General features: G+C 39.6%; 1 protein-coding gene across 1 annotated transcript in view; it reads left to right on the plus strand.

Annotated features, from left to right (window-relative positions):
* Nucleotides 1–1,973: 1,973 nt before the first annotated feature.
* NCAPG (non-SMC condensin I complex subunit G) overlaps nt 1,974–23,365 on the plus strand; it is a gene marked incomplete at its 3' end in the record, with an annotated part of 30,989 nt that continues 9,597 nt past the window's right edge. Inside the window, exons 1-10 of the mRNA XM_063425770.1 lie at nt 1,974–2,205; nt 4,451–4,657; nt 7,353–7,581; nt 15,031–15,176; nt 16,574–16,658; nt 18,554–18,746; nt 19,280–19,429; nt 19,730–19,870; nt 21,263–21,386; nt 23,010–23,099. Of these exons, the coding sequence (XP_063281840.1) occupies nt 2,098–2,205; nt 4,451–4,657; nt 7,353–7,581; nt 15,031–15,176; nt 16,574–16,658; nt 18,554–18,746; nt 19,280–19,429; nt 19,730–19,870; nt 21,263–21,386; nt 23,010–23,099 (1,473 nt within the window). The remainder of the gene's footprint in view (nt 2,206–4,450; nt 4,658–7,352; nt 7,582–15,030; nt 15,177–16,573; nt 16,659–18,553; nt 18,747–19,279; nt 19,430–19,729; nt 19,871–21,262; nt 21,387–23,009; nt 23,100–23,365) is intronic.

Here is a 23,365-nt window from a genome sequence, read left to right on the forward strand (position 1 = left end):
AACCGCCCATAGGAAAACATTACTCAATGCTTTCCTATGGACGTCCAGCGTCTTCTCACTCTGATTTTTACAGTGAGAATCGCAGAAGCGCCTATAGTAGCTGTCAGTGAGACAGCCACTAGAGGCTGGATTAACCCTCAGTGAAACATAACAGTTCCTCTGAAACTGCTATGTTTACATCTGAAGGGTTAGAACCTGGGGGACCTGGCACCCAGACCACTTCATTGAGCTGAAGTGGTCTGGGTGCCTATCGTGGTCCTATAGGGTCCATTGGTAGCAGACAAAAAAAATTAAAAATCCCATCAAAAAAACTAAACAAAAAGCCAGGGCACATGGGATGGATGTTTATTTTAAGAAGCTGTCCAAGTTATAATTAGTGTAGTGTTGTAATGGATATGACTGGAATAAAAGTGTATTGGATTATATAAATCCTCTAAAATGACTATGCAGTCAATAGGTATATATCCCACAACATCACCACGAAAGTGTCAGTCAGTTGTAGTGAAACATAAATAACTTATCTTTGAAATGTACAGCATGCCCAGGGAACTTACCAGATAATATCCCACTCTAACCATCCAATATACAATACATACAATGGAGGTACTGCGGTAGATCTACAGAAGTTAATAACATAGTATAATGCATTATGGATAAGTAAACTGTGCTACTAAGAATGCACTCACTGAGTGGAATGGATATAAAGAGTCTCAGGGTATCTCCCATACAGTCACTTGGGGGCAAAAAGCTGCGTCATCCACCACAGACTCCTTCTTCCAAGCCAGAATACAGTATCTTGGAATTCCAGGAAGGCGTTAGGAATAAATGTATTTATAATAAATTGTAAGATAATGTCTTTTGTCTTACATGTGTTGTCTCATTGTGGAAAACAATTACTATTTTAATAATGAATATATTTACTAAACAAAAAAAAAAATGTAAATAAAATTTAGAAAAACACAAAAGGTCCAACGCATTTCTTCCAAACTGTGGACTTATTTGGTGAGCAAACAAAACACATAAACTAAATAATCCAAAATACCGCAGATATGCAACCTAATGCCCTCCCACCCTAGTCCTCTTTTATAGGGCTAATCCCTCAGTCCCCCATTGTACTGAGGCACCAATGAAACTGTTCTATAAAGGAGGACTCGGGTGGGAGGGTACTAGGTTGCCTATCTGCTGCATTCTGTATTGTTTTTTGTGTATTTTTTGAGACCCTGAAGAAACCCACTGTTTGGAAGAAACGCGTTGGACCTCTCTGTTATTTTTTTTTAAAATAAATAAATATATTGTGAATAAATACCAGGAGCCCTGATATACTTGATTCAGGCTTGGAGGAAGTAGTCTGAGGTGGACGAAACATCTTTTTTCACAACCGGTGACATTTGGCTGCACCCTGACGCGCTTTACATGCATTCTTAGTAGCACAGTTTACTTACCCATACTGTATTACACCATTTTATTTTTCCTCCAGATCAGGGGTCCTCAAACTACAACTCCCATGATTCTTTGAATTACATAGAGAGCCAGAGAATCATGGGAGTTGTAGTTCAGCAACATCTGGGGGGAGGAGTTTGAGGACCCCTGCTCCAGCTCTACAGCTGTATCTCCCTTGTATATCAGCCAATACGTTATGTCCAGCAATGGCTATACTCTGGGCACTCCATTCAGCCTGTTGCCATATCCATGCCTGGCTGTTGTAGACTACACGTCTCATGATGCCACTAACATACAGTTGCATACAGTATACATCATATATCAATATTAAACACTCTCTGAGCACAGAGTGGTAAGCACCAGAGAACAAAACACCTCGTTCCGTCCCCATCCTGCTGTAGAGCAGCATAGCGCCATCTCTAGCGTTTAGCGCTCTGTAGCTTCTCTGGGCGCAGAGTACCAGGGCGCTCGGAGATGACGTAGGTGACGTGTTGAAGCCGTCCTGCGTATACTAGTCGAGGCGGCTTCCTGGATTCAAAGTGCAAGCGGGAAGATCTCTGCCATCTGATTGGTTGTTCGTGCCCTGGCGCAGAGTGCTGCCTGTTGGAGTTCTATCAGGGACTGTTAGCCTGGCTGTCCATTACCCTGCTGGTTATAATGGCTGAACGGAAGAGTCTACAGATAAAGGAGGCGTTTGATTTGTCACAGAAGCCCCACCAGAACCATGCCAAGCTGGTCTCCTACCTGAGAGCCACATATAACAAGGTGGGTGCTGCAATGCGAGACCAGGTTGTAGCAGTGCTTGATAACTCTTCATTAAAGGGACACAGCTGCAAACCTACCAAGTGTCCCTATTCACATGGGGCAGTCCTTATTTGGTGAACTAATCCCTCTGATGTCACTCTTTTCTAGGAGCTCCATATTGTTGGTGTGCCTGAGCTCCACAGCAATAATACTCACAGTAATGGGTCTCTTTAAATTACAATAAATGTGTTTGTAGAACTCCTTGTTTGCCTCAAAATTATATTATATTATGTTTTGTAAAAATGTATCAATAAAAACTACTTGAAAATATACTGTTCTTGTTCTAAATTACATTTTAGTTACATAAACTGTTAAAGGACCACTATGGCACCCAGACCACTTCAGCTCAATGAAGTGGTCTGGGTGCCAGGTCCCCCAGGTTTTAACCCTTCAGTTGTAAACATAGCAGTTTCAGAGAAACTGCTATGTTTACATTGCAGGGTTAATCCAGCCTCTAGTGGCTGTCACCCTGACAGCCACTAGAGGTGCGTCCACGATTCTCAGTGAGAAAATCGAATTGAACTCACGCAGCGGAGGAGAGGTCACCAGTGCCGAGGGAGCCTGGTGCTGGATTAAGGTAAGTGGCTGAAGGGGTGTTAACCCCTTCAGCACAGTGGGTGGGGGGGGACCTAATAACCCTATAGTGCCAGGAAAATGAGTTTGTTTTCCTGGCACTATAGTGCTCCTTTAATAAGATACCTAAAATTTATCAGAACAGTCCTGCTACCTGGTCACACTCCATAAATTATAGAGTCCTTCTTTGTCCATTTCAAATGCTGGGAGATATGCTCCTGGCTGGGAATGGTTTCCTTTTGTTTTAAAATACATTATAAAGAGGAAGCATTACAATGTATTCAATAAATACATCAGAGGGCAGATCTAAGCACTAAAACAACTTCATTTTAATGAAATGGTTTCAGTTTAAAGACCCTATCTCTTTTTTATTAAAATATAAAGCAATGCTATTTCAGAGTTTGTTGTGCCTAAACCATATTTCTTGTGACTGGAGTATAGAGTGACAGTGCCATATGGTCCTAATGCTTATCATAGAGTAGATTCGTATTCAGTGCTTCACCATGAAGCAATGATAGATTGCTGTTCATGCTCTGTAGTTTCCCAATGTTTCTATGATAGGTCCAATATAATCATGATTGCCAAAGCAGAACAAACATCCAGCTGTTTGACACTTTTCAAAAAGTCCTAAAGCACTTTAGCAAGCTGATGCGTCTGGAGTGTTCTGTTAAAGGAATACTCTCACATTCTTAACAACTTTAGTTCCTTAAATTTGTTATGGAGGTAAGAGTATCCAGGCTCTCTTTAAACCGTTAACAATCTTAAAACAGTTTTGCATGGCTCACACCAGGAGATACCGCCGCCTTTACCAAGCATGAATAGCCACAGTGCGTGGCCGCTGGACATGCCGACACTGGTTCTGCGGGCTACACATCAGACCAGTTCAGAACTGTCCTGTGCTTATGGAGGGGGTCAGTTGACTCATGTCTGTAGACCCAGTTATTACCAATGTCGCCGCCATGTCCCTGTTACTATAAGCACTATTTTTTTCTGTTATTACCCTTACATTTGTAATCACTGTAGGGCATTGGGTATCTCAGGGCGGCATAACTAAATTGAGCCAACAGTATCATTTATGACAATTTTACTGTTAGAAAAGGAAAGAAAAGAAAAAGAAGAAAACAAGTGGAGCCTAAAGTTGCATAACCTCCTAGTGGGGGTTAACCATGGTGTAAATGTACAAAAAAGAGATGGAGGATGCCAACAGAGAACAGAAAGGAATAAAGCACTGGACAGAACCAGATCCTAAATCCTAATTCATATACGTTTTATATATATATATATAAAACATAACATTTAATCCGTAAGATAAAGTCCATTGAATGAAACATAGAAACATAGAATGTGACGGCAGATAAGAACCATTCAGCCCATCTAGTCTGCCCAGAATGGACTAAAGGGAACAAGACTAACCACAAACAAAATAAATGAAAATATGTACAAAGAAAAAAACGATACAAAAAAAGAATAAATAAAAATGACAGTTTTCTTTTCACTCCTGCTCCCAGATGTATAGATTATTGCGGGGGTGAAAAACAATAATTTTGTGAGCAGCAAATAAAGCTGTGGACTGTGTTTACGATATAATAATATTAAAATATTTTCTTATCATTTTTTTTTCTTCTTCTTTTAGATAGAGGATAAATCTATTTTCTTGGAAGAGTTTATCCATTTCCTCAAGTATCCTCTGATAGTCTACAGACGAGAGCCCACTGTGGAGAGAGTTATGGATTTTGTGGCAAAATTTGTAACTTCATTTCACAGCTCTGACAATGAAAACGATGAGGAAACCGATGAAGAAAATTCCCCTGTTAATTACCTTTTTAACTTCCTACTACAGGTATTTGTGAATTTAAATATAATGACTCTATCTGTAGCACTTAAGAGGATAAAAGGAAATACAAGCTGTATGTATTAAATTAGTAATTATTCTCTCTAAAATTATTGTTCTGCCTAAATTACACTCATTTTGAAACTTTGGAGCCAAATATTTGTTTTGCTCTAAATTCCTCTTTAAATGGACACTGTAAACACCTGTAGTACAAGAAAACATCTGGTGGAGATTTTCCTAATTTGTTTATTTTTATTGTCTGATTCTGCGATGGACATAGAACGCTGCACTAACCTATGTTGCCATCCAGGCTGAAAGACTTTTCTAACGAACAAGTATAAACCCTAGATTAACAAGTCAGATGATGAGAGGTAGTATTTAGGTGCCAGGGAAAGCCCAGAGTTTTGTCAAAACAAATAGGTGATGATGGCCTGCGTGGACTCTTGGCAGCATAACCATTGCACTGAGCGAATGCTAGCTCATTTGTAACATATCCATCTTGTGAGCCTAACTGTAAACTATGTTTATGCTTTCTTAGCTTACGGTTTCTCAACTGTACAATACAAATATATATGAAAATAAGATTCTATAATTTTATCAAAAATTATAGAATTAGACCTTACGAATAGGCCTTAATTATTATATCACAGTAATTTAAACTTTAACCTGTTCACCCAGAGAGAATTTTTTTTTTCACAAAATGTCCTTCGCTCTGACCTTGAGTCACAAGCTTAGCAGAATGTTTATCAACTTCACTGAAAGGAAAAAAAAATTTGTAAGAAAAGCGGAAACAATTGTTGAACACAGTGCCGTAATCAATGAATGTACCAGTTATTAACATGTTTCCATATTATTAAAGAGGCAGACAAAGTTATCCAGGGAGAAGTGCAAACCTCTGTCTCAGTCTCACACATGCATATGTGTACGCAAACACACGCTCATAAATGGCTACTCATTCACACATATACAAAAAAATAAGGGCACACACTTCAGCTTAATGAAGTGGTCTGGGTGCCAGGTCCTTCTAGGGTTAACCCATTTTTTCATAAACATAGCAGTTTCAGAGAAACTGCTACGTTTGTGAATGGGTTAAGCCTTCCCCTATTTCCTCTAGTGGCTGTCTCATTGACAGCCGCTAGAGGCGCTTGCGTGATTCTCACTGTGATTTTCACAGTGAGAGCACGCAAGCGTCCATAGGAAAGCATTATGAATGCTTTCCTATGTGACCGGCTGAATGCGCGCGCAGCTCTTGCCGCGCGTGCGCATTCAGCCGACGGGGAGGAGAAGAGGAGGATCTGAGGAGGAGAGCTCTCCGCCCACCGCTGGAAAAAGGTAAGTTTTAAACACTTTCCCCTTTCCAGAGCCGGGCGGGAGGGGGTCCCTGAGGGTGGGGGCACCCTCAGGGCACTCTAGTGCCAGGAAAACAAGTGTTTTCCTGGCACTAGAGTGGTCCTTTAATACTCTCTCCTAGTTCTGCTCCTTGCCTCTGCTGTCAGTAAGGACAGTGCATGTTAGGAAATTGGGAGATGCAGCATCTGTTCTTGGTATCTAGCAGGAAGTGTGCTTTCTCTACATACTAGCTAAATGCACACACTCTTTATTATCAATACACTTAGTCTCGCACATATGCTTACAATCCTAAACATCCACACATAACTGTACAAAAATACATGTACACACACATTTATACATTAACACTCATTGACACACATTTGCCTGTTTAATAATTATGGTCTCTGTCTACCCCTACTGCTCACCTCTGTTTGTGCTGAGAATGGAGGTCTGCATATCTGTCCCAGTTGTCTGTTGGACATTAGCTATCTGCATCCTCTGGAAGCAGACATAACTTCAGGACGCCCCGCTGACTGCGCTGGGAGAATGTGATGTCATATTAATGTCATAGAATGACATGTGAAGTGTGAGTATTTGAGGAACACTTAAATTACTATAACCACTACAGCCCATTGCAGGTCGCTGCTTTACTTTATAGGACAATTCAAATTTGACACTTTCTATAGAGCAATCCATGGTCCTGCAGTAAATATTTTGTCATTGCCTTACACAGTGTCTGGCAGTGAGTGCAGTCCTGCTTCGCCCATGTAAAATATACAGGTACTTTTTGATTAGTAGGACCAGCGACTTTAAATGCAGCATGTCGACTGATACATCATTTCTGCAATTTCGGGGAATTTGTTACAAACCATGAGCTTTCAGAGATGAGGTGGATGTTTGCACTTTAACCCTATTTTTTTGTAAAAACTGGTGACGGTCCTATCTGTTAATATAGGTGATTTTAGGTAGCCTAGTAAAATTGTATTTTTGTGTGTGCTGTTCCTTAATCTGGATTTTGTATAAATTTTGATCTATGTGGCAGTACTATTTTGAAATGCATGTTTTCCAGGAGTGCCCCCAAATCCCTTTTGGTTTTTTTCTATGGAGCTTTGCATTTTAAACACATTACTCTGTAAAAAGTTTCCCCATCCTGGTTTGTTTGTAACGGTCATATTTGCATAACCTACATAACTGTGCATAATTTAGGCTGTTTCGATTAATGGATATAAATGCCTTGCACTGGAGTTATATGAACACTAGGTGGTGCTGGTAATCTACATTTAACTACAGAAAGAAAAGACATGTTAACCCTATCGGCGTTGTTAAAACAGAACTCTGTGATCTTTAATTTTCTTTTTTCTTTCTTCTTTAGTCACACACGGCAAATAGCATGGCTGTGAGGTTCAGAGTTTGTCAACTGGTTAATAAACTGTTGGTAAATCTACCAGAAAATGCCCAGATTGATGATGATTTATTTGATAAGATTCATGATGCGATGCTCATACGTATAAAAGACAAAGTGCCAAATGTGCGAATCCAGGCAGTATTGGCTTTAGCCCGACTCCAGGACCCCACTGATCCAAACTGTCCCGTTTCCAATGGTGAGCTTATCTTGTTGTAATTACCTCAATGTGCTTTTGTGCAAATTAAATGTGCAAATTAAAGTATTAGAGGGTGTTTTCAAAAAAAAAAAGGGAGGGGCAGTGGGGAGCATCATACAAAGCTTTGGAGGAGTAATATGCCAAGTTTTCTGAGTGATACTGTCTTTAATATTTACCTGACATTGCAGTCTGCGTATGGTTCCCAGGTATAATTGTTTATTATATTATGACCCATGGTGTAAATTAACTGTGGTGGGGGCCAACTCCAATATCAATTATAGGTAAAGATCCACATACATCACAATGTAGGGTAGAGATTCAAATATTTGTGTGCAGGTAACTTGTTTTACTTTGTTTTTTACTATATATTGGGGCTGATGTGTACTGTAGTCATTGCTGCCGCCCAGTAGTGATGGGAGTGAGCGCAGGACTTATCTTTGTGCATTTGTACCCATTTTTTGTATCACTCAGCCTTGTCACAATGCTGCCGCCCATCCAATGTGTTCCCTATTAAGGGTTAATAAATAGATAGGGGGGGGCGGGGCCGAAACGCTGAGCTGAGCGGCAGCAACACTTAGCAGCTCCTGCACACAGCGATTGAATAATCATCAAAACCCTACTGAAACGGCGACTAAAAGCCAGATAAGGGCCACCGGGTGCTGGGGGAAGTCGGGACAAACAATAAGATGCAACCCAAGCGACAAACAACCCGATCTACACCGCACACCCCGATGAGGCCTACTGACTTTATGGGCGCAGGAGAGGCGGCTGCTATCCTGCTGCCGACACCAGAGGACAACAAGTCTCGGAGCCACCGTTCCCCCCCCCTAGGACCGGCGGGGGATATCCCGGTCCAGCCTAGCAAGACCAACCGGCCACACAAGGCTCAAGCGACGGGGCCAGAAAGCCCAGCAATCGTGAGGGAGGCCTGCAAAATGGCGGTCGACCCGCGCTCCACTGCCATGTACTCGATCAGGAGGGAGACTGAGCTCCGATATGAACGCATGTTCCGGGCAGTCTGGGAAAAACTGAAGGCTCTCCTGTGGTCTCCGCAAGAGGATACCTCGCCTGGCGGAACGCTTTGGAGACCGACACATGTGAGCAAGGAAAAGAAGGGGAAAACCCCCACTCACAAAATGGACACTCGCAAAACAGGTACCCGAGCTCCTAGCATCAGGAGGCCGACCCCACACAAGACACGGGACCAAAAGGAAACCCCACTTATCGCACGGCTCACCCGCCCTCCAAGATCTCTCCAGGTACCAGTCGCCACATTGCCGCAACACCCGGCGAGGCAGCCCTATAAATGGCGCCGGAGACGCCGCCACCACTCACCCATAAAACGCATGCGTCCATACAGAAAGGCGGCTGACACCCGACCGATGCTACCGACACCCCGGTCCAGTATACAGCCACAGCTCCACGAGAGAACCCTGAAGAACCACCGTCCCTACCTACGCGGGTTTACACAAGCAGCGACAAAGATCCAACAAGGCCAGCCGGGAAGGCCCGACTATGATCGCGCTTATCGAGCCGGTGCTGCTGGGAATGAACCCCAGCATAACACTATGACAGGCATGGACATTAGGACCTTAAACGCACTGGACTTGTGCTTTCCGGCACTGGGAGTGGGCTGATGACACACTCACCTACCAGGGAAGGCCCACCATCTACAAGTTGGGACTTACTCACCTACAGAACTTTCCCTTGTTCTTTAAGTTGCCCTCTTGATCGATATAGCTGAGCGCTGTATATACCTGTTTGTCCAACTTAAGTTAACAGTTAAAGCATGTATCTTCCCATGCAACTAGCTAGACGCAGCCATGTAAGAGATGTCTCTAGCATTGTAAAACTGCAATTTGATTCACACTTTTGCTGACCCCCTTTATGCTAACTTATGATGCTGCAATGTAACTTGCTACTAACAATGCGATCAAACTAAACTACTAAGCTCAAAAAAAGCGACTGTATAAGCGCCCTACCTAAACTACTAAGCTCAGACAAGCGACTGTATAAGCGCCCTAAATTACTAATTTCAGATAAGCGACTGTATAAGCGCCCTAACTAAACTACTAATCTCAGATAAACAACTGTCTAAGCGCCCTAACTAAACTACTAATCTCAGAAAAGCGACTGTATAAGCGCCCTAACTAAACTACTAAGCTTAGAAAAGCGACTGTATAAGCGCCCTAACTAAACTACTGACAATTATAGTCCCCCAGCTTGCGCCTAGCTTGTATTAATATATATGCATATCTCTCATTTATTAACGGTTTAGACATAAACCTGTTTGCTAATTTACCTTTTAAAAAAATGTGCAATGTTAATCTCTACTGCCATATGTTATCTTATGTATATCACCGAGTTGCACCAGCTGTTGTGGCAGTGCTAAACCACGTGTTTCACCTTTGCACAAATAAAATAAAGAATTAAAAAAAAATAAAAAAAATAAATAGATAGGGGTGTATATAAAAAATCCCCCTTTCTGTCTCATTAGAGATTTTTGCCAGAAGCTCAAGGAAGCAGGCTTAAGGGTCAGTGTAGGACCCACTTAGGGGGGTCTGCCTTGACGTTGGCAGGTGGGCATTCCCTCCAATGGCCATTGGAGTAACTAAATGACCTCCATTTGTCTAAATATACATGGGGATTAAGGAGAGAGCGCAGGTAACTTGTTTTTCTTTGGTTTTTAATATATATAAAAAAATTCTCCCTTGTTATGCATACATCATTAAGTCCTCACAGCCAAAAAAAACGAAACGTCTTCTTTTTGACGGGCAGTCTGGGAAAAACTGAAGGCTCTCCTGTGGTCTCCGCAAGAGGATACCTCGCCTGGCGGAACGCTTTGGAGACCGACACATGTGAGCAAGGAAAAGAAGGGGAAAACCCCCACTCACAAAATGGACACTCGCAAAACAGGTACCCGAGCTCCTAGCATCAGGAGGCCGACCCCACACAAGACACGGGACCAAAAGGAAACCCCACTTATCGCACGGCTCACCCGCCCTCCAAGATCTCTCCAGGTACCAGTCGCCACATTGCCGCAACACCCGGCGAGGCAGCCCTATAAATGGCGCCGGAGACGCCGCCACCACTCACCCATAAAACGCATGCGTCCATACAGAAAGGCGGCTGACACCCGACCGATGCTACCGACACCCCGGTCCAGTATACAGCCACAGCTCCACGAGAGAACCCTGAAGAACCACCGTCCCTACCTACGCGGGTTTACACAAGCAGCGACAAAGATCCAACAAGGCCAGCCGGGAAGGCCCGACTATGATCGCGCTTATCGAGCCGGTGCTGCTGGGAATGAACCCCAGCATAACACTATGACAGGCATGGACATTAGGACCTTAAACGCACTGGACTTGTGCTTTCCGGCACTGGGAGTGGGCTGATGACACACTCACCTACCAGGGAAGGCCCACCATCTACAAGTTGGGACTTACTCACCTACAGAACTTTCCCTTGTTCTTTAAGTTGCCCTCTTGATCGATATAGCTGAGCGCTGTATATACCTGTTTGTCCAACTTAAGTTAACAGTTAAAGCATGTATCTTCCCATGCAACTAGCTAGACGCAGCCATGTAAGAGATGTCTCTAGCATTGTAAAACTGCAATTTGATTCACACTTTTGCTGACCCCCTTTATGCTAACTTATGATGCTGCAATGTAACTTGCTACTAACAATGCGATCAAACTAAACTACTAAGCTCAAAAAAAGCGACTGTATAAGCGCCCTACCTAAACTACTAAGCTCAGACAAGCGACTGTATAAGCGCCCTAAATTACTAATTTCAGATAAGCGACTGTATAAGCGCCCTAACTAAACTACTAATCTCAGATAAACAACTGTCTAAGCGCCCTAACTAAACTACTAATCTCAGAAAAGCGACTGTATAAGCGCCCTAACTAAACTACTAAGCTTAGAAAAGCGACTGTATAAGCGCCCTAACTAAACTACTGACAATTATAGTCCCCCAGCTTGCGCCTAGCTTGTATTAATATATATGCATATCTCTCATTTATTAACGGTTTAGACATAAACCTGTTTGCTAATTTACCTTTTAAAAAAATGTGCAATGTTAATCTCTACTGCCATATGTTATCTTATGTATATCACCGAGTTGCACCAGCTGTTGTGGCAGTGCTAAACCACGTGTTTCACCTTTGCACAAATAAAATAAAGAATTAAAAAAAAATAAAAAAAATAAATAGATAGGGGTGTATATAAAAAATCCCCCTTTCTGTCTCATTAGAGATTTTTGCCAGAAGCTCAAGGAAGCAGGCTTAAGGGTCAGTGTAGGACCCACTTAGGGGGGTCTGCCTTGACGTTGGCAGGTGGGCATTCCCTCCAATGGCCATTGGAGTAACTAAATGACCTCCATTTGTCTAAATATACATGGGGATTAAGGAGAGAGCGCAGGTAACTTGTTTTTCTTTGGTTTTTAATATATATAAAAAAATTCTCCCTTGTTATGCATACATCATTAAGTCCTCACAGCCAAAAAAAACGAAACGTCTTCTTTTTGACCACAATAAATCTTTGAACCTCTACCCTACATTGTGATGTATGTGGATATATATATATATATATATATATGTGTGTGTATATGTGTGTATATATGTATATATATATATATATATATATATATATATATATATATATATATATATAATGTGTGTGTGTGTGTGTGTACACCAGAGGATCCTGTTTGTTTCTCAATTGTTATGCATACATGACTCAGGCCTGGCCGCCGAAACGTATCTTATTTTTGCCTTTTTGACCACAATAAATCTTTGAACCTGCACCCTACATTGTGATGCCTGTGGATATTTACCTATACTTATGATCCATGGTGTTTGTAGTTTACATTTTTCTTAATTTTGTTTCTCATTGTGTGAGTTTTATAAACGAATTGCATAACAATTATTTAGTACAGCTAATTTTACATTTTATATTGGAGACCCATCTACCAAAAACTGTGCATAATCATGACTGCTTCGTGTAAGTATTCACATTTTTTGCATTCAGTGTGGAAATTTAAATATATAAATAACACTTGCCTTAAAGGAACAAACTTGTATTCCTCACCCTATAGTGTTAAAATCACCATCTGGCTCCTCTAAATTTAGCAAAATCTTGCTTTTATTCCAGTCTGCTGATGGCTTTGCCCCTTATCTTCCTGCTTGGCTGACTTTAAAAGTAGTGTTCTGTGCCAATCACAATGCTTTCAAGGAGGCTGAGCTTGTCAAGGAGGAAGATCAGGGCCAGCACAAGCCAAACACAGCCCTAGCCAATCAGCATCTCCTCATAGAGCTGCATTGAATCAGTGCATCTCTATGAAGAAAGTTCAGTGTCTCCATGCAGAGGGTGGAGACACTGGAAAGCAGTGCTGCACTACATTAACCCCTTAAGGACCAAACTTCTGGAATAAAAGGGAATCATGACATGTCACACATGTCATGTGTCCTTAAGGGGTTAAGCTGTTCTGGTGACTATAGTGTCCCTTTAAGCTAAAGGGGTCCTACAGTGCCAGTTAAAACCCCTTCAGCCACTTAGCTGAATCCGCCCACGCTCCTCCCCTACCAACGTCAGCAGGCGGGGGAAACCTAATGCGAATGTGCGGCAATGGCTGCGCGCGCATTAGACCTGGCCAAAGGGGGAAGCATTATTCATTGCTTTCCTATGGGGAAAATCTGACGCTGCAGGTCCTAATGCAGAGCGTGAGGATGTCCAGCGTCAGATAACGGACCAAAGGTCTGTTTGGATTCTGGAAGCGCACCCATTGGCTGTCTGGTAGAGAGCCACTGAGGGCAGATTTAGTGCTGCAATATAAACACTGCAGTTCTCTGGAACTGCAATGTTTTACATTGCAGCACTAAGTGCAATAGTGACACAGCACCCGGACCACTTCAATTAGCTGAAGTGGTCTGAGTGCCTACAGTGTCCCTATAATTTTTCTATTAACGATTTGCTTATTACAGTGAAGATGTGCATCTTAACACTACCTCAAATTTTAAATACGGACTACAATTTACAATACAAAACAATGGATCAGTTATTCTCTAAAAAAAACAAATAGCAAACTCGGGACAAAAAATAAAATAAAAACTATTTTGGAAAAAGTCAAAGCATGACTATTTAGCCTAAATAATTTTTAGTTGTTTTTTTGTTTTTTTCATATACCACAACTTGTTGTGTAATTAATAAACCCCAAAGAATCCATGTTCTGTATCTGTCTTATACCAGCAAGTGAAAATTATTACTATTGCCATGAATAAGATTAAACAGACCTAAGGAACAGTATACCAGACATCACAATTTTAGTACCGGTAATCTAACTTTGTTCTGGTTAATATTTATCCCTTCCTGAATTGAAAGAAAGAAGAAAAAAAAAATCCTTCTCCTACGTATGTTTGTCCAATCCTAGCAATCAGTCTTACCGTAGCTTTCAGAGGAAATACTTTTGTTTGTTTGTACTAATAAGGTTTCTCAATCCGGTCACATGAAATAATGAGAATGAATGAAGCAAAAGAAGGTTTGAGCCAATTCTAACCCCATCTTCTCGGCTCTGCAATGTCTGGGTAATTAAGGCCAGTAGTTATGGGGTCATGCGTGGCTATTATGGTGCTTATAATAAGACTGGTTGCCGTAGAAACCATGTGAAGCCTGTTTTACATTGCACATATTGTGGAAATGAGAATAACATGAGACTTACAGTGCATTAGCTGCATTCTGAAAAATAAGTTATAGCAAGTGAAGGAACTAGGAAACCATGTTTGATACCTTTTTTTTTTTTTTTTTTTTTTTTTTTTTTCTAAGTCTTGCAATTCAACAAGTAATGTCAACATCCATAACCACTATTACCCTGGGTCTCCTCTGAAGCAGGATTTACAACATCTGGCTTCTGCAGAGCTGGTGCCAATCCTGCCACCCATTTATGGTCTGAGAGCAATAGCTGACCACTCTCAGCCAATGAATTCGATTCTGTGCATCAAAATTTGCAGTTTCACCTTCAGCAGCAAAGTGGTTAAACTCTGTATATGCAGCATTTTTTTAAAAGGAAAAGCTGCACATACTGACTTCAGGCACCATGACCTCTTAAAATCACAGAAGTACGGTAACTCTTTTTTTAATTTCTGTGTGTCACTTTATTTGAAATGTTATCCAATTTGCTGGTTTAAATATACTGGAGAACATGTTTTCTGCCATAGTGTATAATGCGTGTCTGTCTACCTTTGCTTATTTATTTATTTATTTATTTTATGCCTCCAGTGGATGTGATCATTTGACTAATGTGTTTTGGTAGTTTAATATTTTTAATTTACAATCTCTGAAAGAGGAAAAAAATTATATATTTTTTTCTACGTTTCCTCTGTAGGATTTTAATGCTGCTTAGTTATTTGATATATAAAATTAACAATGTCACTTCATTCTATTTTTAAGCTTACACGCATTTGCTAGAAAATGACTCTAATGCAGAAGTACGGAGGGCGGTATTATCCTGTATTGCCCCTTCAGTGCAGACCTTGCCCAAAATTGTAGGCCGCACAATGGATGTGAAGGAACCTGTGAGAAAGTTGGCGTACCAGGTAATTTTAAAATTTCAATATGCATGGGAGAGCGTGGGTACTATAAGTAAGAAAAAGCCTATTGTATCCTGTTATATGTTATGAATCAGAAAACCTGCAATATATTCAATATATAAAGTATGGCAAGAGACTTTAGCTTTGTTTTTGGATTTTTGTTTTTGAACCTGAACTGATTATACGCAACATTATGCATTATTGCTACAAGTCATTTGGCTGATTACTCGTAGTCATTATAGATTTATAATTGCCAAAAATAGGTCTCCAGAATAAACACGTGGAAGGTGGAGGAGTGTATTTATTTTTGCAGTAGGTTACAAAGAAGAAACCGCATTACATGACCACTCGGTATTGAAAAATCTACGAACCAAAATTTTAAAGACGCTACCCCGTGATAGCACTCTAGTCACGTTATCAGATATTGGCCTCAACTTGATATTTTTGCCTTGGCTCTTCAAATGATTTAATATTTTTGGATACACTTTTTTTATTTAAATACATTTTTTCATAATATTAAAATATCAGAAATATATAATCTTAAAAAAAGTAAATCACTATATTAAAATATTTCTCAAACTATTAAATAATGTAAAATACTTATCAAACTATAACAATGTTAAATTAGGACAGGTATATAGTGTGCAAAACCGTTGCTATAAAAAGCAGTATGATACAAAAAAAGGTGAGAGCCTCTAGAAGACAAACATAGGGTATTTTAGGGAACATACATTTAAAGGACCACTATAGTGCCCTAAGGGTGCCCCCACCCTCAGGGTCCCACTCCCGCCGGGCTCGATGGAGAGGAAGGGGTTAAACACTTACCTTTCTCCAGCGCCGGGCTCTCTCGGTGCTGGAGACTCTCCTCCTCCTCCTTTCCCCGTCATCGTCTGAATGCACATCAAGAGCCGTGCGTGCATTCAGCCTGTCTCATATGAAAGCATTCTTAATGCTTTCCTGTGGACGCTGGCATCTTCTCACTGTGAAAATCACAGTAAGAAGCGCGAAAGCGCCTCTAGCGGCTGTCACTGAGACAGCCACTAGAGGCTGGATTAACCCTAAAGTAAACACAGCAGTTTCTCTGAAACTGCTATGTTTACAGCAGAAAGGGTTAATCCTAGGTGGACCTGGCACCCAGACCACTTCATTTACCCCTTAAGGACCAAACTTCTGGAATAAAAGGGAATCATGACATGTCACACATGTCATGTGTCCTTAAGGGGTTAAGCTGAAGTGGTCTGGGTGCCTATAGTGGTCCTTTTAAAGTCAATATGTTACTGTACTTTTTCAAAAAGTATCTGCTATGTTTATGAGCATGCTCTGCCCCTCTGGATTTTTATATTTACAGTTTACTTAACGTGTGTTTTTTCTGTTTTTTTTTTTTTTTTTTTTATTTATTTCAGGTTTTGTCCGAAAAGGTTCATATAAGAGCTTTATCCATTGCTCAGAGAGTGAAACTCTTGCAGCAGGGACTTAATGACAGATCAGGTAACAGTAATACTTTATTGTTAAATGTTGTACTTTTCTAATTGTATTTCTTGTGCTATTTATTTTGCTGATGATCAAATATATTGGATGCTGAATCTGCTGCTTATCTCAGGTTAATTTCCACTGCAGTTTAGCTATACAAACACAACAGAAATTGGTTAAAAAAATAATTTTGATTGTGACTCTGTTTTGTTTGTCCATCACACATTGGTTGATATTTTGCCTAATGGTGATGTTTCTGACCAAATGTACATTTAGACTTTAGGAGATGCTGATTTAGACTATGAAGTTATTGTTATGTTTTTGGTTGTGGGAAAATAGTACAACATTTTTTTTACAACATAGATTAGAATATTAAGTTAAGAAATTACTTGTTTGAAATACAACCTTAATTGTGCTTTAAACCCCCCCCCCCCCCCCCCAAAAAAACCTCATATTTCTTGAATTTACAATTGATTTAAGTTCTGCAATCCAATTAATTTTCTATCCGTTTGAGTTTACAAGTATCCTTTTAATATTTTCAATACTTTTTTTGTATTTTATACTTTGTTCACAAATATGTGTTAATACATGCCTCTGATCATTTACACTGGCCTGGGGTCATTCTTCTCTTTGGCACATTCTTATAAAAGGCATTCAATGTGTGACAAACAGACACTCTGTATTCGTTGTTATGACAATCTTTGAATCATTTTCCGAGATCATGATCTCCTGTGTAATCTGTTAATGTGCTCAGATAGAAGCTGCATAGTGTTTGTATTTTGTGGGGGGAAAAGTGCTGCAGCCTCAGATTAAAGATAAAACATGTTGATAATCTTGAAACATCTATTTATTTATAAAATATTTTACAATATTATAAAAAATATAGTATCATGGGAAAAGCTTAACCTTCTTTAAAATTTCAAGTAACACACTAACATGGAAAAAAAAAAAAAAAAAAAAAATATATATATATATATTTATATATAGTCCATACACAAAGAAGCATTGAGGATGCAGTTAATTTTGGGGCACTATTCAGTAAGGCTTGGGATCGCTTTTAGAATGGATATTGGTTTAGGACAGCTTGACAGAACTGGTGGAAGATGGGCATGAATAAATAGTTTGAGGATGTGTATAAAACTATATAAGTGTCAAAGACTGCTTTCTTGTGTTCGTTATACTACCTTCTGGTGGTTTTGTGGGATTCTTGGCTTAATTACTGGGGACCGGTTTACTATTGTAAAGCGGAGTCCGCTGATATGGGGCAAAATCATATGTACTTTTCTGTCGCTGGATGTTAAAGCTAAAATACATATTAAGATATAAAAAAAAACAATTGTATTGTTTTGGTTCTTTAACACTATTTAAAGTGTTTTTTTTATAACAAATATAGTTTTCTGAGGAATCTTGAACAATAAAAGAAATAATAACTTTTTTATTTTTTATTTATCTCTGCGCACTTAGCCAATCCAATGCTACTTTTAGAGAGAAGCATTATATCCAATGGGACTCTTTAATAACCATTAATCATTAGCCGCATTTTGCATCTTCATGCCTCGTGTAATGATGCCAAATGTGAAGACCTTTAAAAATGTATGGTCTCAAGAAGGAAAAGCAGCAGCTATCTGTCTAAATACCACTAGAGGCATGTTTTCAAACAGATTTTAAATATCGCTGTTCCTCAGAAACCGTAATGTTGTACATTATCTGAAAAAAAAACAGGTCTATGCACCACAATATTAGGATTTTGTGTCCCTTTAACACAAGTTATAGGTTATATCTGTGTTTTATTCAAAGGTGTAATTTCAAGAGAAGTGACTCTACTTCCTGGTTAAGTTTAAGAAAAAAGCGTACACTTTTTATTTTGTTTTTTATTTATTTTTTTACGTGTCCTCTGTCACTCTATTTTACAGAGGCCGTGAAAGAAGTGATGCAGAAAAAAGTAATTCAAGCTTGGCTCCGATATACAGAGGGTGACGTTTTAGAATTGCTCCATCGCCTGGATGTTGAAAACTCTCCAGAAGTTGCTGTGTCTGCCCTAAATGCAATGTTCTCTGTGTCTCCTCTTAATGCGCTCATCCAAAATTGCAAAAACATTGATGAACGGTAAAGCAGAGGGATTAACAAAACTGTATTACCTGATTTGTTTATGTAGTCATGTTTTACTGTTCCGAGCACTCTAAAGGCCATTGGTTCCTAAACGTGAGTTTGATTTTCATGAGCAGGCTCTTTATCCACGCTTTGCTAATTATGCTTCCAGAGCTAATGAAAATGTGTTCACCGTTGACTTATTTTACTTTCAGAATGTATATGACCATGGCTTCTTAAATCTCCATTGTGTGAACAAAGGAGAAATGTTGTATTGTCAGGTGTCTGAGAGAGAATGTTTTTTTTTTTTGGGCAAAAAAAAGCATTAACTTTTTTGAGTTTCAGTTTTTGCCAAGTCCTTAAATTCCAGGTTACAGCAGCAGGAGTGTTAAGTTAAAAATAGGAATTCGGTTTATGACCTCTAGGGTATTTAATAAGGGTAACTAAATGGTAAAACTGCTGATAATTTAACTTTTCCTTTTTGTTTTTCTGCACCCAAAGTCCAATTTCATTGTAATAGACTTGTTTTTGATTTACTTCTGGATTTCTAGGAAGTTGATCCCAGTGGAGACTCTTACTCCAGAAAATGTTCTGTATTGGAAAGCCCTTTGTGAATACTTGAAATCAAAAGGAGATGAAGGGGAAACTGCATTAGAAAACATTTTACCAGAGCCTGCTGTGTATGCAGAATATCTATCAAGGCAAGAACGAGTTTTTTGTTTTTTCATTTCATGTATTCAAGTACTTTGCTTAATGTGGATTTCTAGGTACCATAACCACCGCTTCCCATTGTAATTGTTATGGTAGCATTAGGCAGTGTGTTTTCATATATTCACTAAAGGGAATGGTGGTGTCCCTTTTCCTGCTGACTACAGACCTATACATCTCCATGTAAGATTTTTCTTAAAATATAAATGATCATTGTCCTGGAACCTAATGCAAAGTTATACATTTTTCTAGTTTTGATTTGTATTTTCATGCATTTTTTTGTTTTCTTTTAGCTACCTTCGAAACCTTCCTGTTCTCACAGAAGAAGAGCGAGCAGATATTACTAAAATTGAGGACTTGATGACAAAAGAATTTATAGGGCAGCAGCTGATTTTTATAATAGGCTGCCTGGATACAACTGAAGAGGGAGGCAGGTAGGTCAGAATAGCTTCTTTTTACATTGTATCATTTTATTTTTTTTGCTGTAGAATTGTTCCCACACACTTATGTATTTTTCTTCTTACTGCTTACAAGCCATAAACAATCTCTCACTAAGTAAATATAAAATGTGCCTCATCTAAGTAGATTGTCTACATTATTCAAAGTTTTTAGCATGAGCAAGAAAATGTCTTGCGTGGACGGCTGTAAATTTTGCTCATGATTACTGTGAACCTGTACAGATTTGTATTACTTTAGAATAATATAGGACTCCTACGCTACTAGACAAGCCTAAGCAGTACTCCACATTATATGAAGGGTGTATTTCTACTCTTTAGGGCTGAATCTATGGCTAGTGAGGAAGTGGACATTTTAGCTCTGATGTAATACACTGGGGTCTCTTTGTATTCTCTCTTTGCTCTCTTATTGCTGTTATTCCCTGCCAGGATTGATGATATGACATCTGTTTGATCAATAAAATAAGAAAAATACAAGTGTGTGGTTCAAGAGAATCTTTTGGGGAACTTAAGAGATGTATTTGATTATCTAGCATTGTGGTCTAGACTAGAGGTAGGCAACATTTGGCACTCCAGAAGTTGTGGACTATATCTCCCATAGTGCACTTACAGCCATAACGCTGGCAAAGCATCAGGGGAGATATAGTCCACAACATCTGGAGTTTTCCTACACCTAGTCCACACAGATAAAATGTCAGAAGGACTGGCTGACTCAGGGGTGTGGAATTTTTTTATTTATTTATATAAAAAATATATATATATATTTTTTTATTTTTCTATTGTGCAAGTGACTAAAGTGGTAGCCCTATGTTACTTGATCTGACACAAAATAATTTCAATTAATAGGATTTTGGCCCCTGCTAAGAGCCCTGGACTTTGACAGGGCTATTTGCTTACGTCTGAATTTTTACAAAATCTGAAAGGAAAAATGGAGGCAAAAATTGCTAATCTGGAAACATTATCTAACTCTGCTATAGTCACAACATGGCTATTTATGCCTCAGATTTGTCATTTGGATTTATTTTGCAAAAATTCAGAATGTTGTGTCTGACCCTTTTGCCATCCAGTGAGCTGCAACCCTGCTACGGTGTCCCGGTACAGTGTTTCCGGGTGGGCCTGCCTGGCTCTGCGACAGGGTCTATCTTAACTATATTGGCATTCAGGCCAATGTTGGAGTAAAAAGAGGTGTGTAAATATTTTTTTTTAAATTGTACAATCCCACTCTATGATATATCAGGGAATTAAGAAGCCATTTTATAGCTGAGATGCATTTTTAAAGCAATTCTTCTTTATGACTTTCAAAAAAGGCGAAGGCTGTACGACTTGCCTGTAAGCAACTGATCTGTTGATACATTCTCCTTTTTATTCCAGGAAGCGTTTGATTACAGTTCTTCAAGAGATACTGGTTCTGCCTAATACTCCAACATCTCTCATATCATCTCTGGTGGAGTTGTTGCTTCGTATTATTAAAGATGATGACCGTAGAACACTAACAGTATGTAGCTTAGTTCTTTGCAAATATATTTGGTTTTGCACAGGGCACTTTATAGGTAATAACATTTCTATTGTTTAACCCCTTAAGGACCAAACTTCTGGAATAAAAGTTCTGGTCACACATGTCATGTGTCCTTAAGGGGTTAAAGATGCACGCTTTATCTCATTGAACTGTTTATAGTGTCTAAGGTGCCATAATGTCATTCAGTTTTAAACGGGTTTTAATGTTTTTATGTTTTAATGCTAAGAGTAGCACTTCCTCTCTGTGCTGCTTTGGCTAATGAGGAAATATTATTTTGAACAGCAGTGGGCAGCTGTGATTGGCTGAGATGGTCAGTTGACTGCCTTTAGCTACCACTGCCGATAAGAAGGATATGACTACAAGAAAGTGTGTAATCTCTGCCTTAGCCACACCCACAGACGAGTTTGTGCTGTGAGTGACCACCAGGAACCCATATTTAATTGTAAACTGCTCGAAAATGATTTAACAATGAATGGAGGTAGAGTGCCCGGGGACTCCAGGCACTACAACCAGTTCAAAGGGATGAAATTGTTTTAGTGACTACTTTGTCCCTTTAAGGATCAATGGCAGAATAATTCTGTCATAACAATTCAATGTTTAATAGTCCTTTATTAAAATTGAATATTTTGTATAGAGCTGCAAATGTAAAGTAAACATGACGTTCTAGACTGGCACAGGATTTTTAGGTACCAGATGGGGATACTCGGCTCCTATGGGTTCAACAAATTATTGCACTCATGGCCAATAGAAAATGTTGCCTGTTGTCCTTTTGACACTTTTGTCCTGCTAAGTGAGTGAATGCAGGGATTTATGTGTGTGAGACCATCGTGTCCTTCTGCTGTCACTATCAAGCATGCCCATGCTTTCATTGTACCCCTCTACCTGTAGCGTCCATCTTCTCTTCCTGCCCCCTTTCTTATAGTTTATTGTGAGGTCCCCTGCTGCTTACTTGAGGAGTGTAGCCTTATCCCTGTTGCCTGTTGTTGCAAGGAAACCGCAGAGCTATGCATGGGCAGTTCTAAACACAACTCCCTTCTGGCTAACTCTGTAGTGATTTCACACATCACTACAGGACCAGCTGCTGGGAGCTGTGCTTAAACTCCATGAAGCACAAGTAAAGATTCCAGAGCCCCTACCTGCCGCAGTACACCTGCCAGCTGCAAGTGATAAGCAGCCCGTGAGTGTTTTACCCTGATCTGACTGCAGCTCACCTTGGCTTAATTTGGAATATTGAGGGGTGTGCGTGTATAGAGGGGTACAAAGATAATAAGATCCAGCGCACTCACACTTTCACTAAACAGCAACTTCAAAGCTCACAGAATGTAATAGTTTATTATTTTTTTTTTTAAAACCTTTAACCTAGACAAAAATAATGGGGGTTTACTTATAGTATATGATCGTACATTGCATAGGCCTGCCACAATGCATTTTATATATATATATTTTTGTCTAGGTTAAATGTATAAAAAAAACTATTAAATTCTGTGGTCTTTGAAGTTGCTGTTTAGTGAATGTGTGAGTGCCCTGGATCTTGTTATCTCGTATGTTGTGTGAGTCTCTGTCATAGAGAAATTCTAATCCTTTTATTTGACTTTTAACTAGATAGCAGAAATCGTCTCTGAGCTACGGGAGCCTATTGTCACTGTGGAAAATCCAGCCGATCAAACTGCAACCAGGAAACGGCAGTTGAAGGTGAGAATTTGTTAAATAGTGCACGTTACATTATTTTTATTTATACAATGGAATAAAGTAATATCTGCAAAAAGTGTGTTTAGTTTTTTTGTTCTGAATTTTTGCAGCATGCTAAATTGCATTCTGTGATGTAAACAGGTACTGTTTTATTTATTTATTTATTTAAGCACTGGTGTATAACACAACCTTACCTCTGCTGCGTTAATTCCAATACCGAGGTGAAATATATTGTACTGGAAGTTACAGTTCATCATGAAATCTATAGG

The sequence above is a fragment of the Pelobates fuscus genome, chromosome 6 (assembly GCF_036172605.1).
Source record: "Pelobates fuscus isolate aPelFus1 chromosome 6, aPelFus1.pri, whole genome shotgun sequence".
Taxonomy (NCBI): Eukaryota; Metazoa; Chordata; class Amphibia; order Anura; family Pelobatidae; genus Pelobates; species Pelobates fuscus.